We start from the raw sequence: 20063 nt of genomic DNA on the forward strand, positions 1-20063 counted from the left end.
TATATATATACTATTGTATTAGTCCATTTCTATACTTTCTTTTAATATTTTCATGGATCCAAATTATATTGATCCCCTTACTCCATTCAACTATCATGGTTGGAAAAAACAAATGGAGATTCATTTGAAACACCAAGGATTATACAAAGTGACAATGGGTATAAAAGGTGATCATACAAGTGCTACTGAGAAGAGAAAATAGTTTAATAGGTGTGATAAGGCTTTTGGAAAATTATGCATGTCTATCTCTCTAGATCTTCTCTTTCATGTTGAATCTTGTACAACACCCAATGAGATCTAGACTACATTGGAGTCCCTATTTGGAAAGCAAGATGCATTGAGGGATTTTTCAGTTGGAGAATGGACTTATTGGATTAATCTTAATGATATTGATAGCATCTAGGATTTCTTCACCAAACTCAAGTCTCTTAGATTACAGTTGAACTAGTGCAAAATTGAGGAGGAATCTCAGTTGATTCTCTCTATCCTTGCCAAGCTTGGTCCTGGTTATTTAGTTTTTGTTTCTATATTTTATGCCACTAGAGATTCTCTTGGTACTCATTCCACCATGCCTTCACTTGATGAGTTTTCTTCTCAATTCACATGAGAAAAAGCCAAGTTGGTTCAGATAGGGAGATTGAATTCTTCCAAATCACAAGTTCTTGTTGCTTATCAGAGTTCCATAGATCAAAAGGTTTCACGTGGAAACAATAAGAAATAGAAACATAAGGATTCCAAATCACATGAGCAACCCAAGGACACAGAATTACATGATTATTTAGATTCTTCTTCCTCTTCCAAGAGGTCATCATAAAATAAGGATAATCCCAAGTCTACATATTGCACTAAGCCAAGACATGATGAGTGTCAATGTTATGCAAAGAACATTAATAAGTTGACACATCTTCTACAAAAGCACAATATTCAACCACCTTCATTTAGTACATCTTATTCTACCACTTCAATATTTAGACATTCTAGGTCTTCTTCTATGGGATGTGGTGAAGACAAGATGAAGGGCCATGCTCTCTTTACATCAACACATTATCAGTCTTCCACAATGATATACTCCTAGCTTGACAAGATGAAGGGCCATGCTCTCTTTACATCAACACATTATGCAATGATATACTCCTAGCTTGACAAGATTTTGAGCATTGTCCATTTCCACAGAGTTTGATGGGCAATAAAACTTACATGAGTGTTAATGGGAGTGGTTCTATTGAGTTTGATGGTGGAACATTCAATAATGTTATTTATGTCCCTACATTATCTTCCAACTGTCTTTCCATCTGCTAGATTACTCAAAGTGGGAAAAGCAAGACAGTTGAGTTCACCCTTCATTCAGTGCTCAACAAAGTTTTGCATTAAAGAGAAATTGTTGCAGTTGGTAGTGTCGATCTTGCATCGTGGTTGTAAGAGTTCTCTCATTTTTCTCACATCGAGCATGCATCTAGTCGTATCTCTCATGCATTGGGAGTATGTCATAAATATGAGGAAAGGTTAGGTCACTTAAACCTATGTGTGGTTTAATCTTCTACAAAGGTTCCTAAGACTTGTTTTGATCCTCCTCCATCACTTGCTTCTTTAGAGATCAATTCAATTCAGTGGGTTGATTGTGTTGGCAATTGACACTCAATTGGTTGGTTTCACTATGTTGTCATTGATGACAACATGGCATATTGTTTTGGCTTCATATTTTGGTTCAGTTGTGTATCGGTAGGCACTTCACAGACACTACACTAGCACCGACACCGATACCGGCAAGATAGAAGGATTTCTTTGGTTACAGGCAATGCAGGCCGACATGGTTAAGAATAAGGTTATCGGTATTGGAGGCCGACATCTCTTGGATCCAGCATTAGCAAAAATAATTTATATTCATGTATTTATGTTATCTATCTGACATATAATTTGATATTGTAATTATCTTTGTAAGCCAACATAAGGCATGATAAGTTGTATAAGGTATATAGGTCAGTTGGATTAGATCATTTTGAGACAGAGATGGTAATGAAAATGTAATGAAGATGTGGATGTGATATGATGCAAAATATATCAGAGAGACTATGTATGTGAGGATATTTTTGTAAGGGTTATTTTGGTAAAGGGTTTAGGATTTCAGATCGGAATAGATAGAGCTTAATCGAAACTGTATTCTAGCATAGAAGATGCTATCTTTTGCAGTTAAACTCTTCTCTGGATTGTAGTCTAGATTTATATGTAGTTAGTGAGGCTCCTTTTGTGATTGAGCAGTGTGTTATAGGTTGTAAGCCTTCCTACAAGTGCAAGCCCCTTATATTTTGTAATATCTCTTCATATGGCCAGTGGATTGATATTGTAGGTCACAAATCCCACTGTGGTTTTTCCTCTTTGAGGTTTTCCACGTATAATTTTGTGTGTTATGGTTCTCAATTATGTGTATGCATGTTTTAATAAAGCTAAAATTGATCATTTCAGTATAACAGTGATTCACTCCCCCTCTCAGTGTTATTGGATTCCAACAATTTGTATCAGATCTTTGTATCTTAGAGGAAGTTTAACAACTTGAGGAGGATCCTGAATCCAGAATCCATGGACATGGGTTTGGAGAAGCAACTTGAGATGGCACTTGAAGATTATGATGCTGAAAGGTTGAAGAACTTAAAGCTACAAGATGAATTGAATTCTACTAAGGAATTCATTCTTGTCCTACAGGAGAGACTATCATTTGTTCAAGCTAGGAGGAAGGAACTTTTGCAAAGTCATGATGGTGAAGAAAAGGATGCACTTAAGGAACAATGTCAGAAATTAAGTCAGGAAAACATGGTTATGAGAAATGAAATGCAAGCTATAATTATGAGAATATCTAAGGAGATTGAAGACCGGAAGAAAAAGGAAGAAAATATTATTGTATCCCTGAAGAACAAATTTGAAGAAAGTGGTAGGTTGGTTCATGAGAATGATATGTTGTGAACTGATTTAGTAAAATCCCAGAGTAATGAACAAGAGCTTGAGAGACAAATGATAATTCTAAGAGATGATATAACTACTGCAAGTGAGTACAAAGTAAAATTCAAGATTAGTTCAGCACAACTAGATGAGTTATTGAAGAGACAGAGGCATATTGGAGATTCCAATGGACTTGGATTTGAGCAAGGACATAGTTCTGGTACTGCTAATGAAGATCAAAACCATAAGGCACTGGTAAGGAAATTTAATGCTTATAAATTTAATGGTAGATGTTTTGTTTGCAATACATTTGGTCACATGGCTAGGCAATGTAGAAACAAAGCAGATCAGAACCCTGATTCTACTCCCGATAAATGTTCTAAATGCAATAAGTATGGTCATAAGACAAAAGATTGCAGAATGAATGTTAAATGCTATGCATGTGGAAAATTTGGACATATGGCTAATTAGTGCAAGTCAAACAATTATATTGGTTTTAGCAAAGCAATTCAAAAGAACAATGTTACATGTTATGCATGTAATGAGGTTGGACATATTGCTAAATTTTGTAGAAGCGGAAATCCATTGGTTGGTAATGGAGGATCAAATGAGAAAGGGAAAGAAAAGGTTAATGAAATCCGACAAGATCATACTCAGAGATGGGTCAGGAAGAATGAAGAACAATCAGCAGATGGGAATGCATCGGTTACCTATCCGGTAGAAGAGGTTGCTCCTGCACCGGTAGGTAGCTCATCCGGTAACTAAGGCAGATGCCTTAGGGGTAGGCAAAATTCATGAAAATGTTGCATGTGCCCCGGGAAGAGGTTCTGGAAGATGTTCCAGACATTGGAGATACTTATCCAGCATGGAGGTGTTATTTTTACCGATAGTCATTGATGTCAATGAAAGATTAGGGTTTTTCTTGGAGGATAAAAGGTTTAATTCACTTTATTTTTTATCACCTTGCACTCAGAGCGATTTCAGTGTGATTAAGAGTGATTCAGAGCGATCAAAGGCTATTCAGTGCGATCAGATATCTTCTTGAGCGATTTCACTAGCGACTAGAAAAAATTGTTAATGTTTTTACCAAAAGAAATCATCAGGTATTTATCCTTAAACATGGAAGCGGGATCATCATCTATTCCTATCTTTGTTGCAAATCCGACTATAGTAGAGGTCAAGGACCATCCCAGGCCAATTTTCAAGCGATATCTGCATGTGGCTACCCTGGAAGATTCGGTTGGAGCATTTTCGTGTGTTCCGGAGGGAATTGTTTATGTTGAAGATGTTAGGGCATACATACATTGTTACATTGAGGACTCGGGGACATCTGAAATAAAGGGCATGTACATGAGCAAACTTATGGGAGATTTTGCAAAGGTCAAACTAGCATACAAGCACATTGAAGACTTAGGGTTTACCAACATTTTGGACATTCCAAAATTCAAAGATGAAATCATTAGGTATGTTTGAGCATAGTACATGGGGAGTTTATCTGGTTGGATAGACCTTACAAGATCACCAAGGAAGCCATCAGGGCAATCATTGGTTTGCCACAAGTTGGCCAACGTCTAGAAATAAGGTTTCAAATGATTATGTGAATAAAATCATCGGTGTGACATCTGATAGGAGATATACGAGAATAAGAACTATTACCGACACAGACATCAGATTCGGTAGCATGATCATTGGGTATAAGGTAACTCAGTCAAACCGACTGAATTCTGTTTCCAGTTCCTGCATTTTCACAACATATAAGATGATGAGAGAAAATGAGAAATTGGATTTATGCGGTTGGATGTTAGATGAGTTATTAATAAACCTAGTAAAGATTAAAGGTGAAAAGAAAGGAACTTTCCAGTATGGAAACTTAATTGTTTGCTTAATGTTATTTTTCATGAATGACACTCCCGGTTTTGGGAAGAGGCAATGGACATTTGATATCCCAGTAGGGAGACAATTGAAACAGTCAATTGCAACTTTAGGCAGTCACAGAGATGATAAAGTATGGGGATATTTTAAGGGATTCCAGAAGTCTATGAAATCTAGGGAAAGGGTTCCTAAGCATATTGTAGAAAAATACTCAACCGACATATGCTTCATGGTGAAGAAAGATGAAACACTTATGGAAGTGGTTAAGCCCTAGAAGATTTGGATTGAGGAAATGGGCTATGAAGTTGATGCACAGATCCTTGATGCTTATGCAAAAATGTTGATTGATGAACCTGTTGATGAGGCAAAGAAGCCCTATGGTACTGCAAAGCAAAATCACAAGAGGTTGAAACAAAGTTCAACCAGAAGAAAAGAGAGAAGCAGGAAGGAAAAGCATGAAGAGGAAGAATCCAAAAGTACACATTGAGCCTATTGCAACATAATCTACATCTGAAGATGAAACACCCCTAGCATTCAAAAGGGTAATAAGGAAGAAAATAGAGGAAACAAAAGTAGAGGCTAAAAAGAAATTCGTTAGGAAGGTTACATTCAAGATACCGAAACAGAAGCAAGCACCAAAAGCAACACCTTCAACTCCATCTAGTATTGCAAAAAGGAAGAAGAAGAATGACATTGATGCAACTATTCAATCTAGTAATGTAACTATCATTCCACCCAAAACTTGTGCAGAATTAGTAGATGAAATCACTAAGGATGGCATGTTAAAGAATGTACAGTTTTATTATGAACATTTAGAGGATGATGAACAGAGAGAGGTAGAGGAAGCAGTATTATTATATTTGGATATTTATAAGAAAGCCTTAATAGAAATTGAAAACCAAATAGCGACAAAATTATATAATATGTTAGATGCTAGAAGACTGTCAGCAATGCAAGAAGACAAGCATATTAAAATTCAAGAGTTGTTATATGTTTGTGTTACTATTGCTCCAAAGGAAATGGAAAGGACACTTGAGGTGGTGAATAGAAAAATCTTTAATAGAAAGCATAGAATAACTAGTCTGATGCTAGGAAGGGTAAATGAGATAATAAAGAAGACCCACAAGGCATGGGTTAAGTTCTTTGAAGGGAAAAAATGTTTCTTTACTTTACCAGAATCAAAGAAGGATACTGCAGACATCCCAGTTGAAGGAAAAGGAAAGGGTATTATGGGTACGTCACCCTCAATTTTGAAGAACATTAATATAGTGGAAATCAAGCCCCCAGTAGATACAAATGTTGAAATATCAGTTAATATAGAGAGTTAAAAGGTTGATGATGTACATAATACTAATATTGAGGATAAGAGTCCTCCAGATACAAATGTACAGGTTGAGGTTACAGTTCCTACAAAGGAACCAATAGTTATAGAGACTGTACCAAGTGGTGAAGCCACTGGTGCAAGTGAGGAAGCTATTAAGGATAAATCATCAGAGGAGAAGAAAGGGGAATCCGACAGGGAATCGGTAGGAGGTCCATTATTGTTGTTAATTGACACCTCGCATGCTGTAAAGAAAAACATAACCAAGATGAGTCCTACTAAACTCATGATGATGGTTGCACAGAAATTGATGAAGGAGGGATCTACGGATAAAGGGATTATTGATCAGTCTATTGTTGTTTTACACAGACTAGTCCTGAATTGCAAGATTGACAATGAAGCGAGCCCATCTGACAAGCTGAAGACAATTACTGAGTACATTTCAAAGGATTTTCAATCCTTGCAACAAATTTCAAACAAGAAAGCACTGGGGAGATTCACACAAGCTAAAAGAGTTGCATTTGATCAAGTGATTTAATATGAGAAGAAGAAGATTGATGAAAAGTTGAAACTGATAGACAATTCTTTCAAACAGTATACAAATATTTATAGGGTATGTTGTAACTCAGATGTACTTACAGTTAATGTGGATAAAAAGATAAAGGAATTTCAGGAGAAAATTGCAAGTATAGATAATTCTTTTGATGGATTGACTTCATTGACTACATCCATTGAAGGTCAAATTTTGGTTTTGGAAGCCCAAATTTTTGTTCTTGAGAAGGAAAAAGACAAAATCATAAGAAGAGCCAGAAGTCTGAGAGGCTTGGTGAGACCCCGCTTGGATTCACTCAATGTACATAAGAAGGAATGTATGAATATGGTTGGAAAACCCACATCGATAGAGATAAGTGAGAAAGAGTCATTCACACATATATTAAATGGACTTGTATCTATTTTCGACACTTTCAAAACTAGTTGGGATACTTATCTTGAGCTATTGGAGAAGGCTTATCCAGAAATTTTCAAATTTGTTAAGCTCCGGTAAGATATATTTGGGATACTCATTGTATAGTTTTGGATCCTTGACATTTTTCAAAAAAAAATTGATGGCATTGATGTCAAAGTGGGAGTGATATAGATGTGAAAAGGAATAGAAGGAGTTGTATACATTAGGGGGAGATATGGAGATATGGGAGTATGGATTATTTTGCATTGATTTATATTCAACTCAGGGGGAGTAGGCAGGATGAAACCGACAGATGAAACCTTGACCATTTTTCACATGAGTGTTGCCATCAATGCCAAAGGGTGAGATTGTTGGCAATTGACACTCAATTGATTGGTTTCACAATGTTGTCATTGATGGCAACATGGTATCTTGTTCTGGCTTCATATTTTGGTTCAGTTGTGTACCGATAGGCACCTCACAGACACTACACCGACACCGACAGGATAGAAGGATTTCTTTGGTTACCGACAATACAGGTCGACATGGTTAAGAATAAGGTTATCGATATTGGAGGCCGACATCTCTTGGATTAGGCATCACCAATTGTTTTTGATATTCATGTATTTATGTTATCTAGTCGACATGTAATTTGGTATTGTAATTATCTTTGTAAGCTGACATAAGGTATGATAAGTTGTATAGGGTATATAGGTCGGTTGTATTAGATCATTTTGAGACAGAGATGGTAATGAAAATGTAATGAAGATGTGGATGTGATATAATGCAAAATATATTACAGAGACTATGTATGTGAGGATATTTTTATAAGGGTTATTCCGATAAAGGGTTTAGGGTTTCAGACCAAAATAGACAGAGCTTAATCGGAACTGTATTCTGGCATAGAAGATGCTATCTTTTGCAGTTCAACACTTCTCTGGATTATAGTCTAGATTTATATGTAGTCAATGAGGCTCCTTTTGTGATTGAGCAGTGTGCTCCAGGTTGTAAGCCTTCCTGCAAGTGCAGGCCCCTTATATTTTGTAATATCTCTTCATATGGCCAGTGGATTGATATTATGGATCACAAATCCCACCGTATTTTTTCCTCTTTGAGGTTTTCCACATATAATTTTGTGTGTTATGGTTCTCATTTATGTGATTGGCTTATTGGTTGCTTTACTTCTTTCAATTATGTATGTGCCAATATACTAGTTGGTGTATGCATGTTTTAATAATGTTAAAATTGATCATTCTGGCATAACATTGATTCACCCCCCCCCCCCCCCCCTCTCAGTGTTATTGGATTCCAACAGATTGTTCCCTTCCAATTTCAGCAAGGTGGGATGAGTACATCCCATATATTGCAACATTGTTTGATGCATCACACATTGTAGACATCAGGGACATGATTGAGGATATTCAATTCCTCTTGGATGATAGTTTGAGCATTCCTTTCATCCCATCTTCAGTGGCTTCAGAGATTGTTCATCAAGAATGTTCACAACAATTTGGATTAACTTTAGTTTATTCAACATATCATGATTCAAACAATTGGATAGTTGAGTAGTCTTTCATGCCATACATCTAGAGACTATTCCTTCCATCTCCTTTCATTTAGTTGTTTCAACCTTGGCCACTTGAATTTTTTCTTCCTAAGGGGAGGAACATGGTTGTCGCTCTTGGATCTCCATCAACATTCATCCTCAAGCCTTCATCTTCAGCATTGGAGCTTCTTCATTATGGGGGGAGACATTTCACCTTCTCCTCTCTCTTATGGGGAGATATTCATTGTACTTTTGTGATCGATTTAACACTTTGGGGGACATCTTGAGCTCTTCATCTTAGTCACATGTTTTTCCTTTTTCCTTTTTATTAATTTTAGGATAATTATCTAAGTATTTGTTTATTGGGTCCTTTAATTGCTTTTTCACTTAAGCTAAACTTAGGTGCTTTATTTTATCTAAGTGTTATGCTTTTTTAGTTTGTATTCACTTAGAGGCACTTCTAGTTAGCTTTTTTAGCTTGTAGTTGAGATTAATTTAGCTCCTACTTTGCATTGCTTTAGTTCTTCTAGTTTTAGGATTAGGGCATCTCTTTCTTTCTATAAAGAAAGTCATTCATTCATTGTAATTGTATCTCCAATATTGTGTTGTGCAATAGTACATAATTTTTTGGTTGTTATAAAGCATACAATCTTTGCTTGATCTCTTTTGTGCGATAGGTGTTTTGTTTGTAGATGATTTTTGGCTCCTATGGTTAATTATCAACTTCTATAATATTTATATTGTATGTGTGATTCTCATCGTGATTTTTTCCACATTGGGTTTCCACGTAAAATTCTAGTGTTCACATGTTTGGTGTTTGTTGTTTGTTGTTTCATATTTCATTGGTTTTTAGTTGGTTAATGATAATTGATAAGTATTTATGATTCAAGAAGATTAAAGATTTGGATAAGGCTAATTCACCCCCTGCCCCCCTCTCATTTTCATGGTGTGTTCAACACCTTCTATCTTTCATCACTATGTAAAACATATTTATGATGGAAGGATTGTCACAATGCTAAGAGATGCTTATCAAACTCTCTTCCATAATGTTACTTTGATTGTTGGAGCACTGATAGCGTAGTAAAAATATCTACCTTATGAAAGGAATGAAACATTTTTACATGTATATAAATGCTTCAAATAACAACAAGAACTACAAAGAAAGGGGCTAGAGAAAAACAAAAACAAAATTATAGCAACATGAATTTCTAAGAATAACACCAAAATGGCATCAAAACAAAGTCTAGGATATACATATCAATTCAAATCTCACAACGCAACAACTAAGGTTCACTATGAATCCCACAAAAGGCTACAACAATTGAGCACAAGTCAAACCAGATAATGTAGTTACAAAGAGAACAAAACAAAAACTTGTATGAGTGTCATTAACCAAAGTATGAAATTGTTCCATCATCACAAGAGTAGTATGATGCAAAGCCAAATTAAGTGGTCAAACCCTCTTGTACATTTAATAACTTAAACTTATTAATTCAAGTGTGATTACTATTAATTATATCATCATTAATTCTACTCTTGAATAGAGTAGGGTATGCTCTAATCTCTAGCAAGGGATTTTCTAGCAAAGGATTTTCTTAAGGACACATGAGAAATAGGGATTCAGGACCCCACAAGATATTGGGAGGTAAATATCACCATAAATAGTTCAAAGGACTTTGGGGTGAAGGAAAGAACAAATATTCTTGCAAGGGATTTTCTCAAGGATTAGCAGAAGTGGGTAGGTTATATTCAACAATCGAATAGGATCATAAAGAAATTAGGAGAAGGAAGGGATGAACATGTGAGAATTACTTTAATAAACTTGGTTGACAAGTTTATGATCCTTAAAAATAGGGGAATTGTTACATCCCTCTTTCCTAATTTTGGAATTATGCTTATTTTATTATTATGATTCAATAATCAAGGTTAATATTTATTTTCTCATATTGATGAAAAACTCCTAATGAGTAGGAAATGATTAAATAAATAAAAATGATAATTGATATTTCATTTTTAAAAGTTATTGTTGGTTAAGATCTGACTAACCGATTTCTTTTCATGCAAACAAGTGGATGCAGGATGCACACTACCCTCAAGAGGGAGGGAGAGTATCATCAAGGAGAGGGTCACAAATATTAGAAATGAGCATTGCCAATAAGTCCTGGGTCTGATTAATCAGACGTAAACATTGAGCATCTTGGTGTTGGTAGAGTAAGGTCCATAGCACCCTACTGATGTTGACCTAAGTTAGTTTGTCAACCTTGTTCTATCAAGTAGTTGAATATCCTTAGTTTGAGTTTATTCTATTGTTGTGGTGGATATTTTTATTAATGTCTCTCTCTTTTGATTGAGGCTTAGTGAGGATATAAATATGTGTGTGTGTGTGTGTGTTTTTTTCATTTATTCTATTTGTGTGTGTGTATTACTTGGAGTCTTTGAAGGCATTATTATGAATTCATAACTTATTAATATATTAATACCCACACACATACATTGATACCACACGTGTATGGATATTAATATATCCATTATTGATTAAATGTATGCATTACTGGAAGTGTTTAATTATTTATCTTGCTTCATGTTTAAGACCACCATCTTGGTGGTAGTGTATTCTTGTACCTATTGGACGTTTTGTTAAAGACATTAGTGCTTGAGCTAGAACCTCAAAAGCAAGTTTCATAGTTACTAATATGGCATTCAATTATGTTTTCGGGGTTGTTGTTTTGATCATCGATGGTATTGTTTTGTTTCTCTACAAAACTTGAGCATTTCATTATGTTTTGTTGAATTTTGGAGACATGTGGTGATTGTCATATTGCTCTTTATGATATTGTTGTTCTCTGCAAATCTGTGAAGCTTTTGTTGTCGAGTTGTTTGGAGATCAAAGTGTTGGGGGTAGTGCGTTGTGTTTGTTGTGGATTATTTTTTGGTGGAAAGCTTGTTGTTTGTGTGAGGAGTTTGTGCTGATTAACTCGAGCCATGCAAGTTTCAAGTCATTCTTCTTTTGTCAATTCACAGACAAGGATATGTTACTCTGATCTATTTAATGTCATTCTGTAATATGCCTTTAACATCTGATATAACTTGCATTAATTTGAAAGGAAGCATGCATGAATTCACATAGTTGTCGATTATTCTATTGATCGATGCTTTTGATATGTATCATGAATTGAATAACCATTGAATGGAGACTCGAATTTTAGACTTTCTTTCAACATATTAATCATAGTATAGTTGGAAGGAACTCTGCAAACTCCATACGAGCCATGAATTAGTCAAATGTGTTTATCGTTGTGGTTAAGCTAAATGTATTATGTAGAACTTGAATCCTTTGTTTTGAAATTGAGTATTTTGATTTAAGCAAACATGTTCCTTGTCAAGCTACATTGTTTTAATTTAACTGATTATGGATCGAGACAAATCATATTCTTGAAATATGTTGTCCTGTTTGTCTTATTGCATAAGTCTGTCCAATGTGAATTTGGGTTAAAAATATTATGTAGCTATTGTAAGGAATCAGTAGTAAGCCAAACTTGAACAATGTGAAGAATCTTGAATAGTCATTTAACCTGATAAGAATCCATGCTTGCATGATTAAGACAGTTTCTTGCCTAAGAGAGTATAGGGTGGTCTCTCTTTGAGCATAGTATAAACAATACTTCTCTGGTTTGAGTTTATTGATGGTCAGTTGGACCCATGTGTTAGATGCAAGTATGCAACCTTTCTATGTAAGCAGAGTAAGGGTGGTGACCATGAACAACACTCAACCTGCTAATTGTGAAAACCTTGGCCAAGGTAGTGTAATACTTTGCATGTGTTCGTCAATTCATTAGAGTCAGATGCACTACTAGCTAGAGTGTCATACAATTTAGGAGGTACCTTTAGTGTATGACTGGTCAGTAAATGTAGATTCTAAACAACAGGCTTAGAGGCTCATTGGCATTTGTTCCATCTTTTATCTGCTTCCCCCATGAAGGGTCAAACCCTTCCAATAGGAAGCAACACGGGGGACTTAGGTTTGTGGTTGGGTGGAAAAGCCCTTGATGATGCTCTCCCTCTCCCTTATGTTTTGTAATAAGCTTTTGGCATCGAAAAGATTAAACTTTGTAATCTCTTAACACACACACTCTCTCTATTACTTTAAGTTGTAAAAATTGAAAGATGTTAGTTAATGTTTCCCTTTTGTTGATATGATTAGTTAATTACAGTTATGTTAGTTTAAATGGTTTTAATTTCAGTTGAACATGTAATTATATATGAATTTAATTTCTTTGTTTAGAAAAGTTAATTATTTTTCTATTTTAAAAATTTTGGTTGTTACATGAGGCTTAGAGGTAATTATATTTACTTAGATGAAGATTCCACTTTTGCACAACAAGAAGATGGAAAGAAGGAATGGGAGAAAGTGAAATCAATAAGAGATGCATGAAAATGAGCATGACTGAAAAATGAGAAAGCTCAAATCATCGTTTGATGGACACACATGAAATAGGGATTTGGGGCCCCATGGGAGTATATAAACATGGTAAGTTGAAATTGCAAAGGCTACCCTTAGAGAAGAGGACCCAAGCTGGGGCCCATGGCAGAGGCGAGAGACATTATTTTTCTAATGGAAATACATGAACATGATGGATGCAGGGTTCTAGACTTTGAAGGATACATTGAAATTTACATGTGGAGTGAAGAGACTAAAATAGGTAAAGGGAATGGAGGGATAAAAGTCCTAATAAAAGAAATGTGGAGTGGTATTGTGAAATTGGAGAAAGAGGACCCAAATAAATAGTTTATATGGCTGAAAATAATAGACAATGAGGATACAATTTGGATGGTTGCATGATATTTTACCCCCAAAAGCTCAAAATTCTACAAGAAGAGAAGTTTGGATAATAAAGACCCTTATGATGCATTAAAAAAAGATATATCAACTTTTAGCAATGTAGGAGAAATTATCCTAATTGGTGACTTCAACACTAGGACAACAAACAATTAGTCCATTCAATGAGCGACGATGTAGGGGAGGACAATAACCCCTTATGGCTAGGGGAAATGAGGACCATCTTTGGAAAAGGAATTCATAAGATGAGAATGAGAGTGTATCACACTTTGGGGCAAAGTTGTTAGGCCTATGTAGCTCATATGGAATGGTTATATATAATGGAATGAAGAATTGGCTAAGATTCAATAGTATCACTTGCAAGACTTACAATGGGCAAAGTGTGGTAGACTGTGTAATATGCTCTTAGAGCTCTATTTCCAAGTTGTCAAACTTCAATATTGACTGTTGTCCCATGGAGCTAAATTCTAATTATATGCCTCTTTTTATTAAGTTTGGCATAAATACTAAAGGTCCACAAGAAGAGTTGAATCAACACTCTGACAGGAAGGTCTATACACAAGGTAAAATCCTTATAAATCAGGCCATGAGCTCTTTAAGGTTTCTCTAGTAAGGCACCTGGAGTTGGCAAAAAATAATATAGAGAGCAAGGGAAACAAGAGAGGAAAAGAGTATGTTTTCATTATATTCTAATCCATTTAATACACAAAGCTCTAAATGTGTGTAAGCATTCTAAACTTTTGAAGAAAGTTTCAAATACCTTTCTAGCTAATATACAAGCAATTGATAAAATAAAAAAAAGAAAGATATGTAATTTAAAGGAAGGAACTAATTGCTTTGGGGAAACATAGTCCCAAAAGATTTTGGAGGGAGCTACAATAAAAAGAGAAAACAAATAGAAAATAATATCGCAGATGCCCTATGGTTAGAATATGCAAAGCTCCTTTATGAATGAATAAATGAGAAAAGGAATCCACCCATAATTGACACTTTTCAACTGGGCTTTTTTTAGTGATAGACATCAAACGAGGTATAGAGAATTTGACAAGTGGTAAGCACAAGATATTGATGGTCTATAAGCAGATTTTTCAAAGTGGGGAGTTGATCTCCTAGCTCCACATATCCAAAAGATCTTTAACGAAGTTACCTAAAACATCTTTCCAGTTGAATGGACAGCTAATGTTGTTATACCTCTTCACAAAAGTGGAGACATTAATAACCCCTCTACTTACCGTACTATTATAGTCAACCCTCTCTTTGGAAAGCTTTTTGGGAGCATGCTAGAGCATAGCATCAGTAAATGGGTAGAAAAAAGGAAAACAAGCAAGAGGGTAGGTTGATTCCCAACCTAAACACTCCACTGTTGACCAGTGCATCACTCTAAGGCATTTCATTGAAATTTTTTGGGAGAGCCAAGGTGGAGAAGCCTTTTGCTGCCTCATTGATTTCAAAAAATCTTTTGACACAGTCCCTAGGGATAACTTTGGCATAGAATGGAAGAACTTGGTGTCCCAAAGGAGTCTAGAGTTGTTGTCCACAAACACTATGAGCAGGTTAGAGCTCAAATTAGAACTAAAGAGGGGATGTTTGAATGCTTTGATAGTGACACTGGGGCCAAATAGGGGTGCTCTTTATCTCTCACATTGTTCATTTTATATATTGATAAACTTGAAGAATGGTTAAACAATACTAATGGAGAAGGTATCTAGTTGGCAGGATACGTGGTGAAGTTGCTTTTATATGCAGATGGCCTTATTCTTATTGCAAAATTTGCACAAGGTTTGAGAGAGCATTTGAAGGCTTTTGAGCTCTTTTGTTAGGAGGTTGGGATGCAAGTGAACACCAACAAGACCCAAGTCGTGAAATTTTCTTTAAAAAAGAAGAAGCAGAAGGTCAATTTTATCTTCGAGGACAACCCCTTGGAGGTAGTGGTGGAATACGAATACCTAGGAATTGATCTTCACAATAGGCTTAGTTGGGAGAGATGTAGATCAAAGAGGATCCAAGGGGGATGGAGAGCCTTATACCTTCTTCAGAACAAATGTAGGAAATCAGATTTGTGAGATTGGAAGACAAAGAAAACCCTTTTTGGTTTGTTAGTGGCGCCAATTATCCTTTGCAGGTGTGAAGTTCAGGGGAATAGCATGTCAAACTACAAATGACGACAAATAGGAAGAATTCAAAAACATCTAATAACTAGCAACCTCAAAGTCAAATCAACGATACCTTACAAAATTCTTTTAGTTGAGGCTGGTATGTTCCCCATTGAGGCTTCAATGATCATTTGGTTGTTATGCTACTTAAAAAAGGTTGAAAGTATGGATGAGCACCATTGACCCAAAATGATTATTGATGAGGAGCTATGTCATAGGACAACGACGTAGAAGAAAAAGGTTGAAAGTATGGTTAAACATCATTGGCCCAAAATGATCGTGGACAAGGAGCTAAGTTGTAGGAAAAAGACTTGGAAGAAACAAATAACAAGTGGATAAACAAGTTAGAAATAAATCTGCATGATTGTCCTAGTACTAAAGAGGAGATAAAAAGTGGTTGTTAATTTTTTTTAGGAATGCCATGTAGACAAAACAGTTAGGTAGGAAAATAAGCATACTATATTAAATAATTTAACTCTACTTGAGAGCATAATTAAAAAGCTTATTTGAGATGTACGATCAATAGAATGACCAAAATTTTAATTAAACATTTAAGGATTGGATCTCATTATCTTATTATTTGAGATGTGAAACTGGTAGATGGAAGGTGCCCAAAGAAGACTCGGAAGAGAATACGTGTATTTTAGAATGACATTTCATTAAAGAGTGCAACTTATGAAGATATTCAGAGCTTCATAAGAAATTAAAGGTGGACAATTTGAATAAGTTTTTTGAAGAGACAAGGCTTCACAAAATAAAGAGTTTCTTACCCAAGATTTATAGAAAAATAACCAACATGAAAAAGAACTTGAAAAGAGACTAATTTGATACATCTTGATTTTTAAAGCTATATGTCATTAAAATTCCAACATTCATTCTAGAATCATTCTTTTCTAGGATATGAAAATGTTATAGTTGGTTCGCAGGTCAGAGTGAGGAAAAGGGGGGTTTTGCTCTCATTACTGAAACCAAATAAGTGGGTCCAGAAATCAAAGAACCAATCATATAATCGCTTGTCCCAGGGAATCAGAGCATACTTCATTCATTCCTGCATGCTATAAACTTAAATTAAAAGAGGATTATCAAACGCCACATTCCTTTTCTTCTTCTTATGTTGGGACAAAAGGTTCTTTCTGCATTGTTAGCCATCGACTGATAGATTAAAAACAAAATGTTAAGGGGACAAGGAGGGCTTACCAGCAGGGACAGATACAAAGGATTGAAGGGCTCCTTGATGTCTGCTCCTTCAGTCTCAGAGACTCATGCGGCGTACGATGCTGCTTACTTTCAGGCTTATGCCCACGTAGCAGTGCACGAAGAAATGATTAAGGTCTGGGCATGAATGCATTATTGAATGTTTTCTTAACGCTTCTCTCTTGATATTGAATAAATGAATAATCTCTACTGAACATATTGTTCACAGGAAAGTATAATTGAGGGGATGATTACATGGTTGTGAGGTATTTGAGTAAAATATATATCCTATTTGAACTTAAAAGTGGATATTGGTGGTTTCTTTATGTTATTGGTAACTCTGGTTATAATTGATGCTTGAGCCACATTTGTAGGATTTGTAAACATGTGTTATAGTTGAATATTTCTCTTGATCATTATTCCGCAATCTCACAGCGTGTAAGTCACTGTTACGTGCCGCCTTGTTGCTGCGGGAAGGTTTTTTAATAATATAATTACGTGGGAGCGATTTGTTAACCGATTTACGTGGGTTTAAGGTCATTTAACCCAGTATTCCATCAATGTGTACTAGTTCCTGGGGATTTGGATGGATGTTTTTGGTTTGCTTGGTAAATCCTGTACTAGGTGATAGTCCAACCTTGAATGCCCGTGTCGCAGAAGCTTGGACTACATTTGCAAGATTTGTAAACGTTGTTCATAATTGATATGCTTTTTAATCATTACACCAATGTATGCAAGACAGAGTTAATGGCCTCTTTATTGCTGTAAGGTGGATTTCTAAGCGGATAGTAATAAGGGTCTTTGTTTTGCTTATCTTGTTGACAAATTTACACCAGTAACAGAATTTCGCAAGTGTTATTAGTGTTTTTCTAATGTATACTGAAGCATGTAGCTTTTAATGCTTTCTTTTCTTTGCTTGGTACTTCTCGGATAAGGCTATAGTCCGCCTTTAATATTACTGTAGGGTAAGCTTGGAATACATTATAAATTTTTCAATAATCCAAAACATATGACATTCACATACACCTCTAAGAGGGAATATAGGGGGAAATCCAGAGACCACTATTTTATTTAGCATATGGAACATTTTCCTTAGTTGTTGTGATCCAATTGGTGATGTAAGAATACTGATACTGTTTGCCATAGCAACCAAAGCAATAGACTGAGAAGGAGAAAAGCACAAAGAGGAAGATGGAAAGCTATATAACCTTTGTGGGAAGAGAAGAACGTATTCCTTCCTGTTTTTCCAGCATGTTCTTTGAGATCTCGAATCTGATAAGGATAATCTATGTGCTTATGGCCAAACTTCCAGAATAATCAAAATTTAAAAAATAAATTGAATCGTACCTTCTCTTTTTTCCTTTCAGCAAGAATGTGTAGTCCCCATTTTGAAATAGGATTTAATAATAAATAATAATAATCACAAAATAATTAAAATATAATATACAATAATTAAAATGTAACTAAGCTAATGAATGGTCAAAAGGCATGGAATGAAGAGTTGTGACTCTCTCAAAAAAGAGATATAAGAGGGAGAAGAGATCATTTGAAAAGTGATAAGGAGGAGGGAAGAAATGAATGAAGCATGTGAATCAAGGAAGGATTGATGGGGGAAGAATGGAATGGCAAGTAGATAAGGCTGTGTCTCTTTCAAAGGGCAAGAATAATGAAGGGTTGTACTATTTCAAAGGGTGCTAATTTTGAAAGGTTGCGTCTCTTGCCAAGGGGCAGGCATGATGAAGAGATGTGACCCTCTCCCTCACATGGGGAGGTATAAAGGGAAGAAGCTTCATTTGAGGAAGAGAGGGAAGGGAGATCAATTTGGAGAATGACATATTATTCTCAAAAGCAGCAATGAAAAGTGGCGACTTAATTGTTATGGAAGGTGGTGCCTCAATTTCAATAAAACGTTGTGACTCTTCCACCAATAAAGTATAAAGTTGAGATCATTTAAAGGAAGGGCAGGGGGAAATATATAAGGCATTATGAGCAGATTTAGGAGCAGACCTAAATCAGGGAATGAAATCAGATTGAATATTAATAATTAAGTATACAGCAGCTCGAATATACCTGTGGGTTTGGGTATGAGTTCTTTATGCACAGCATGATGAATATTATCTGCTCATTGATGATTAATAATATGCTGTTGTTTATAACTGTTTATAATATATATGACTGTTTATAATATATATCTGACTGTTTATGACTGTTTATAATATGTTTTATGTTTATGGCTGCTTAGGATTCATTATATATCCTGCTTCAGCGATGATAGGGGCAATGAGAGTTTACAAGGAGGTGAACGGTGATGGGGTACTCTTCTAGGTATGCCACCTCATGGTGGTGACTGAATGGTCCCATGAGGCCAAGAGGGTACAGGGGGTATTGCCTTTGGGCTTAGAAGGGATGGATTTCCGGGGCACCCTATTGTAAATACACCTCAACCCTCTGTCATGGTGGATCAAGATACTAAGGAGTCCAATCATAGAAAGTGGGATTGGATGACAAGATGAGGGGGAATGGCACCTTTCTAGGTACACCACCTCATATGGATGGCACGGGCTACAAGGTCAAGAGGGATGGGATATCCGCTCTTGGGCCTAGGGTAGAGGATCTCTAAGGCACCTTATTCTAGCTTCCCCACGGTTGAATTCCATCAATAAATCAGGTATATCATATGAATAAGTTAGTGTTCCTCTATTCCATTTCTTGTTTTACTTGGAAATTGTGATTTAGGTTGTGATTTAGGGTTAAATTAGGGCATTCACAAATAGCGGAGATTACAAAGAAGTACCTTGACCTTGATATTTTTCAGCTTCCCTCTTTTTTCTCATGTAGGTGATCAGGTCCTTGGACTTCACAGCTTTGAATATTTTATTTGCAATATTAGGTAGAGAGCATGTGGGAGTATGTAGATAAGTTGCTTTTGACCAATCTTTGAATATATTATTTGCAATATTTTGCAAAGAGCATGTGGGAGTATGTAGATAAGTCGCCTCTGATCAAACTTTGAATAGATGATTTCAGATTGAGTTGCCCTCAAATCCAAAACCTCAAAGGACATCACCCAAATGAATTTTCGTTAGCTGACTGAAAATGTTAATAAATCAGATTAATTCTAAAATATTTGCCCTCTAGATTGAATTTATGAAGAAAACCTAAAAGTGCATTAAAATGATAAAGAACAATCACGGAAAGCTAAAATTTGGATTTTAGCTTCCTTATGTGCTTCTCCAACTTCCCTGAAGAAATCACTGGAAAAT

At 35.7% G+C, this 20063-nt stretch overlaps 1 protein-coding gene across 1 annotated transcript in view; it reads left to right on the forward strand.

Annotated features, from left to right (window-relative positions):
- The first annotated feature begins 16523 nt into the window (after nt 1-16523).
- Nucleotides 16524-20063, forward strand: part of LOC131035425 (probable protein arginine N-methyltransferase 6) — a 216866-nt gene continuing 213326 nt past the window's right edge. The window contains exon 1 of the mRNA XM_057967123.2: nt 16524-16936. Within this exon, the coding sequence (XP_057823106.1) occupies nt 16778-16936 (159 nt within the window). The 5' untranslated portion in view covers nt 16524-16777. The remainder of the gene's footprint in view (nt 16937-20063) is intronic.

Source organism: Cryptomeria japonica, chromosome 7 (genome assembly GCF_030272615.1).
Source record: "Cryptomeria japonica chromosome 7, Sugi_1.0, whole genome shotgun sequence".
Taxonomy (NCBI): Eukaryota; Viridiplantae; Streptophyta; class Pinopsida; order Cupressales; family Cupressaceae; genus Cryptomeria; species Cryptomeria japonica.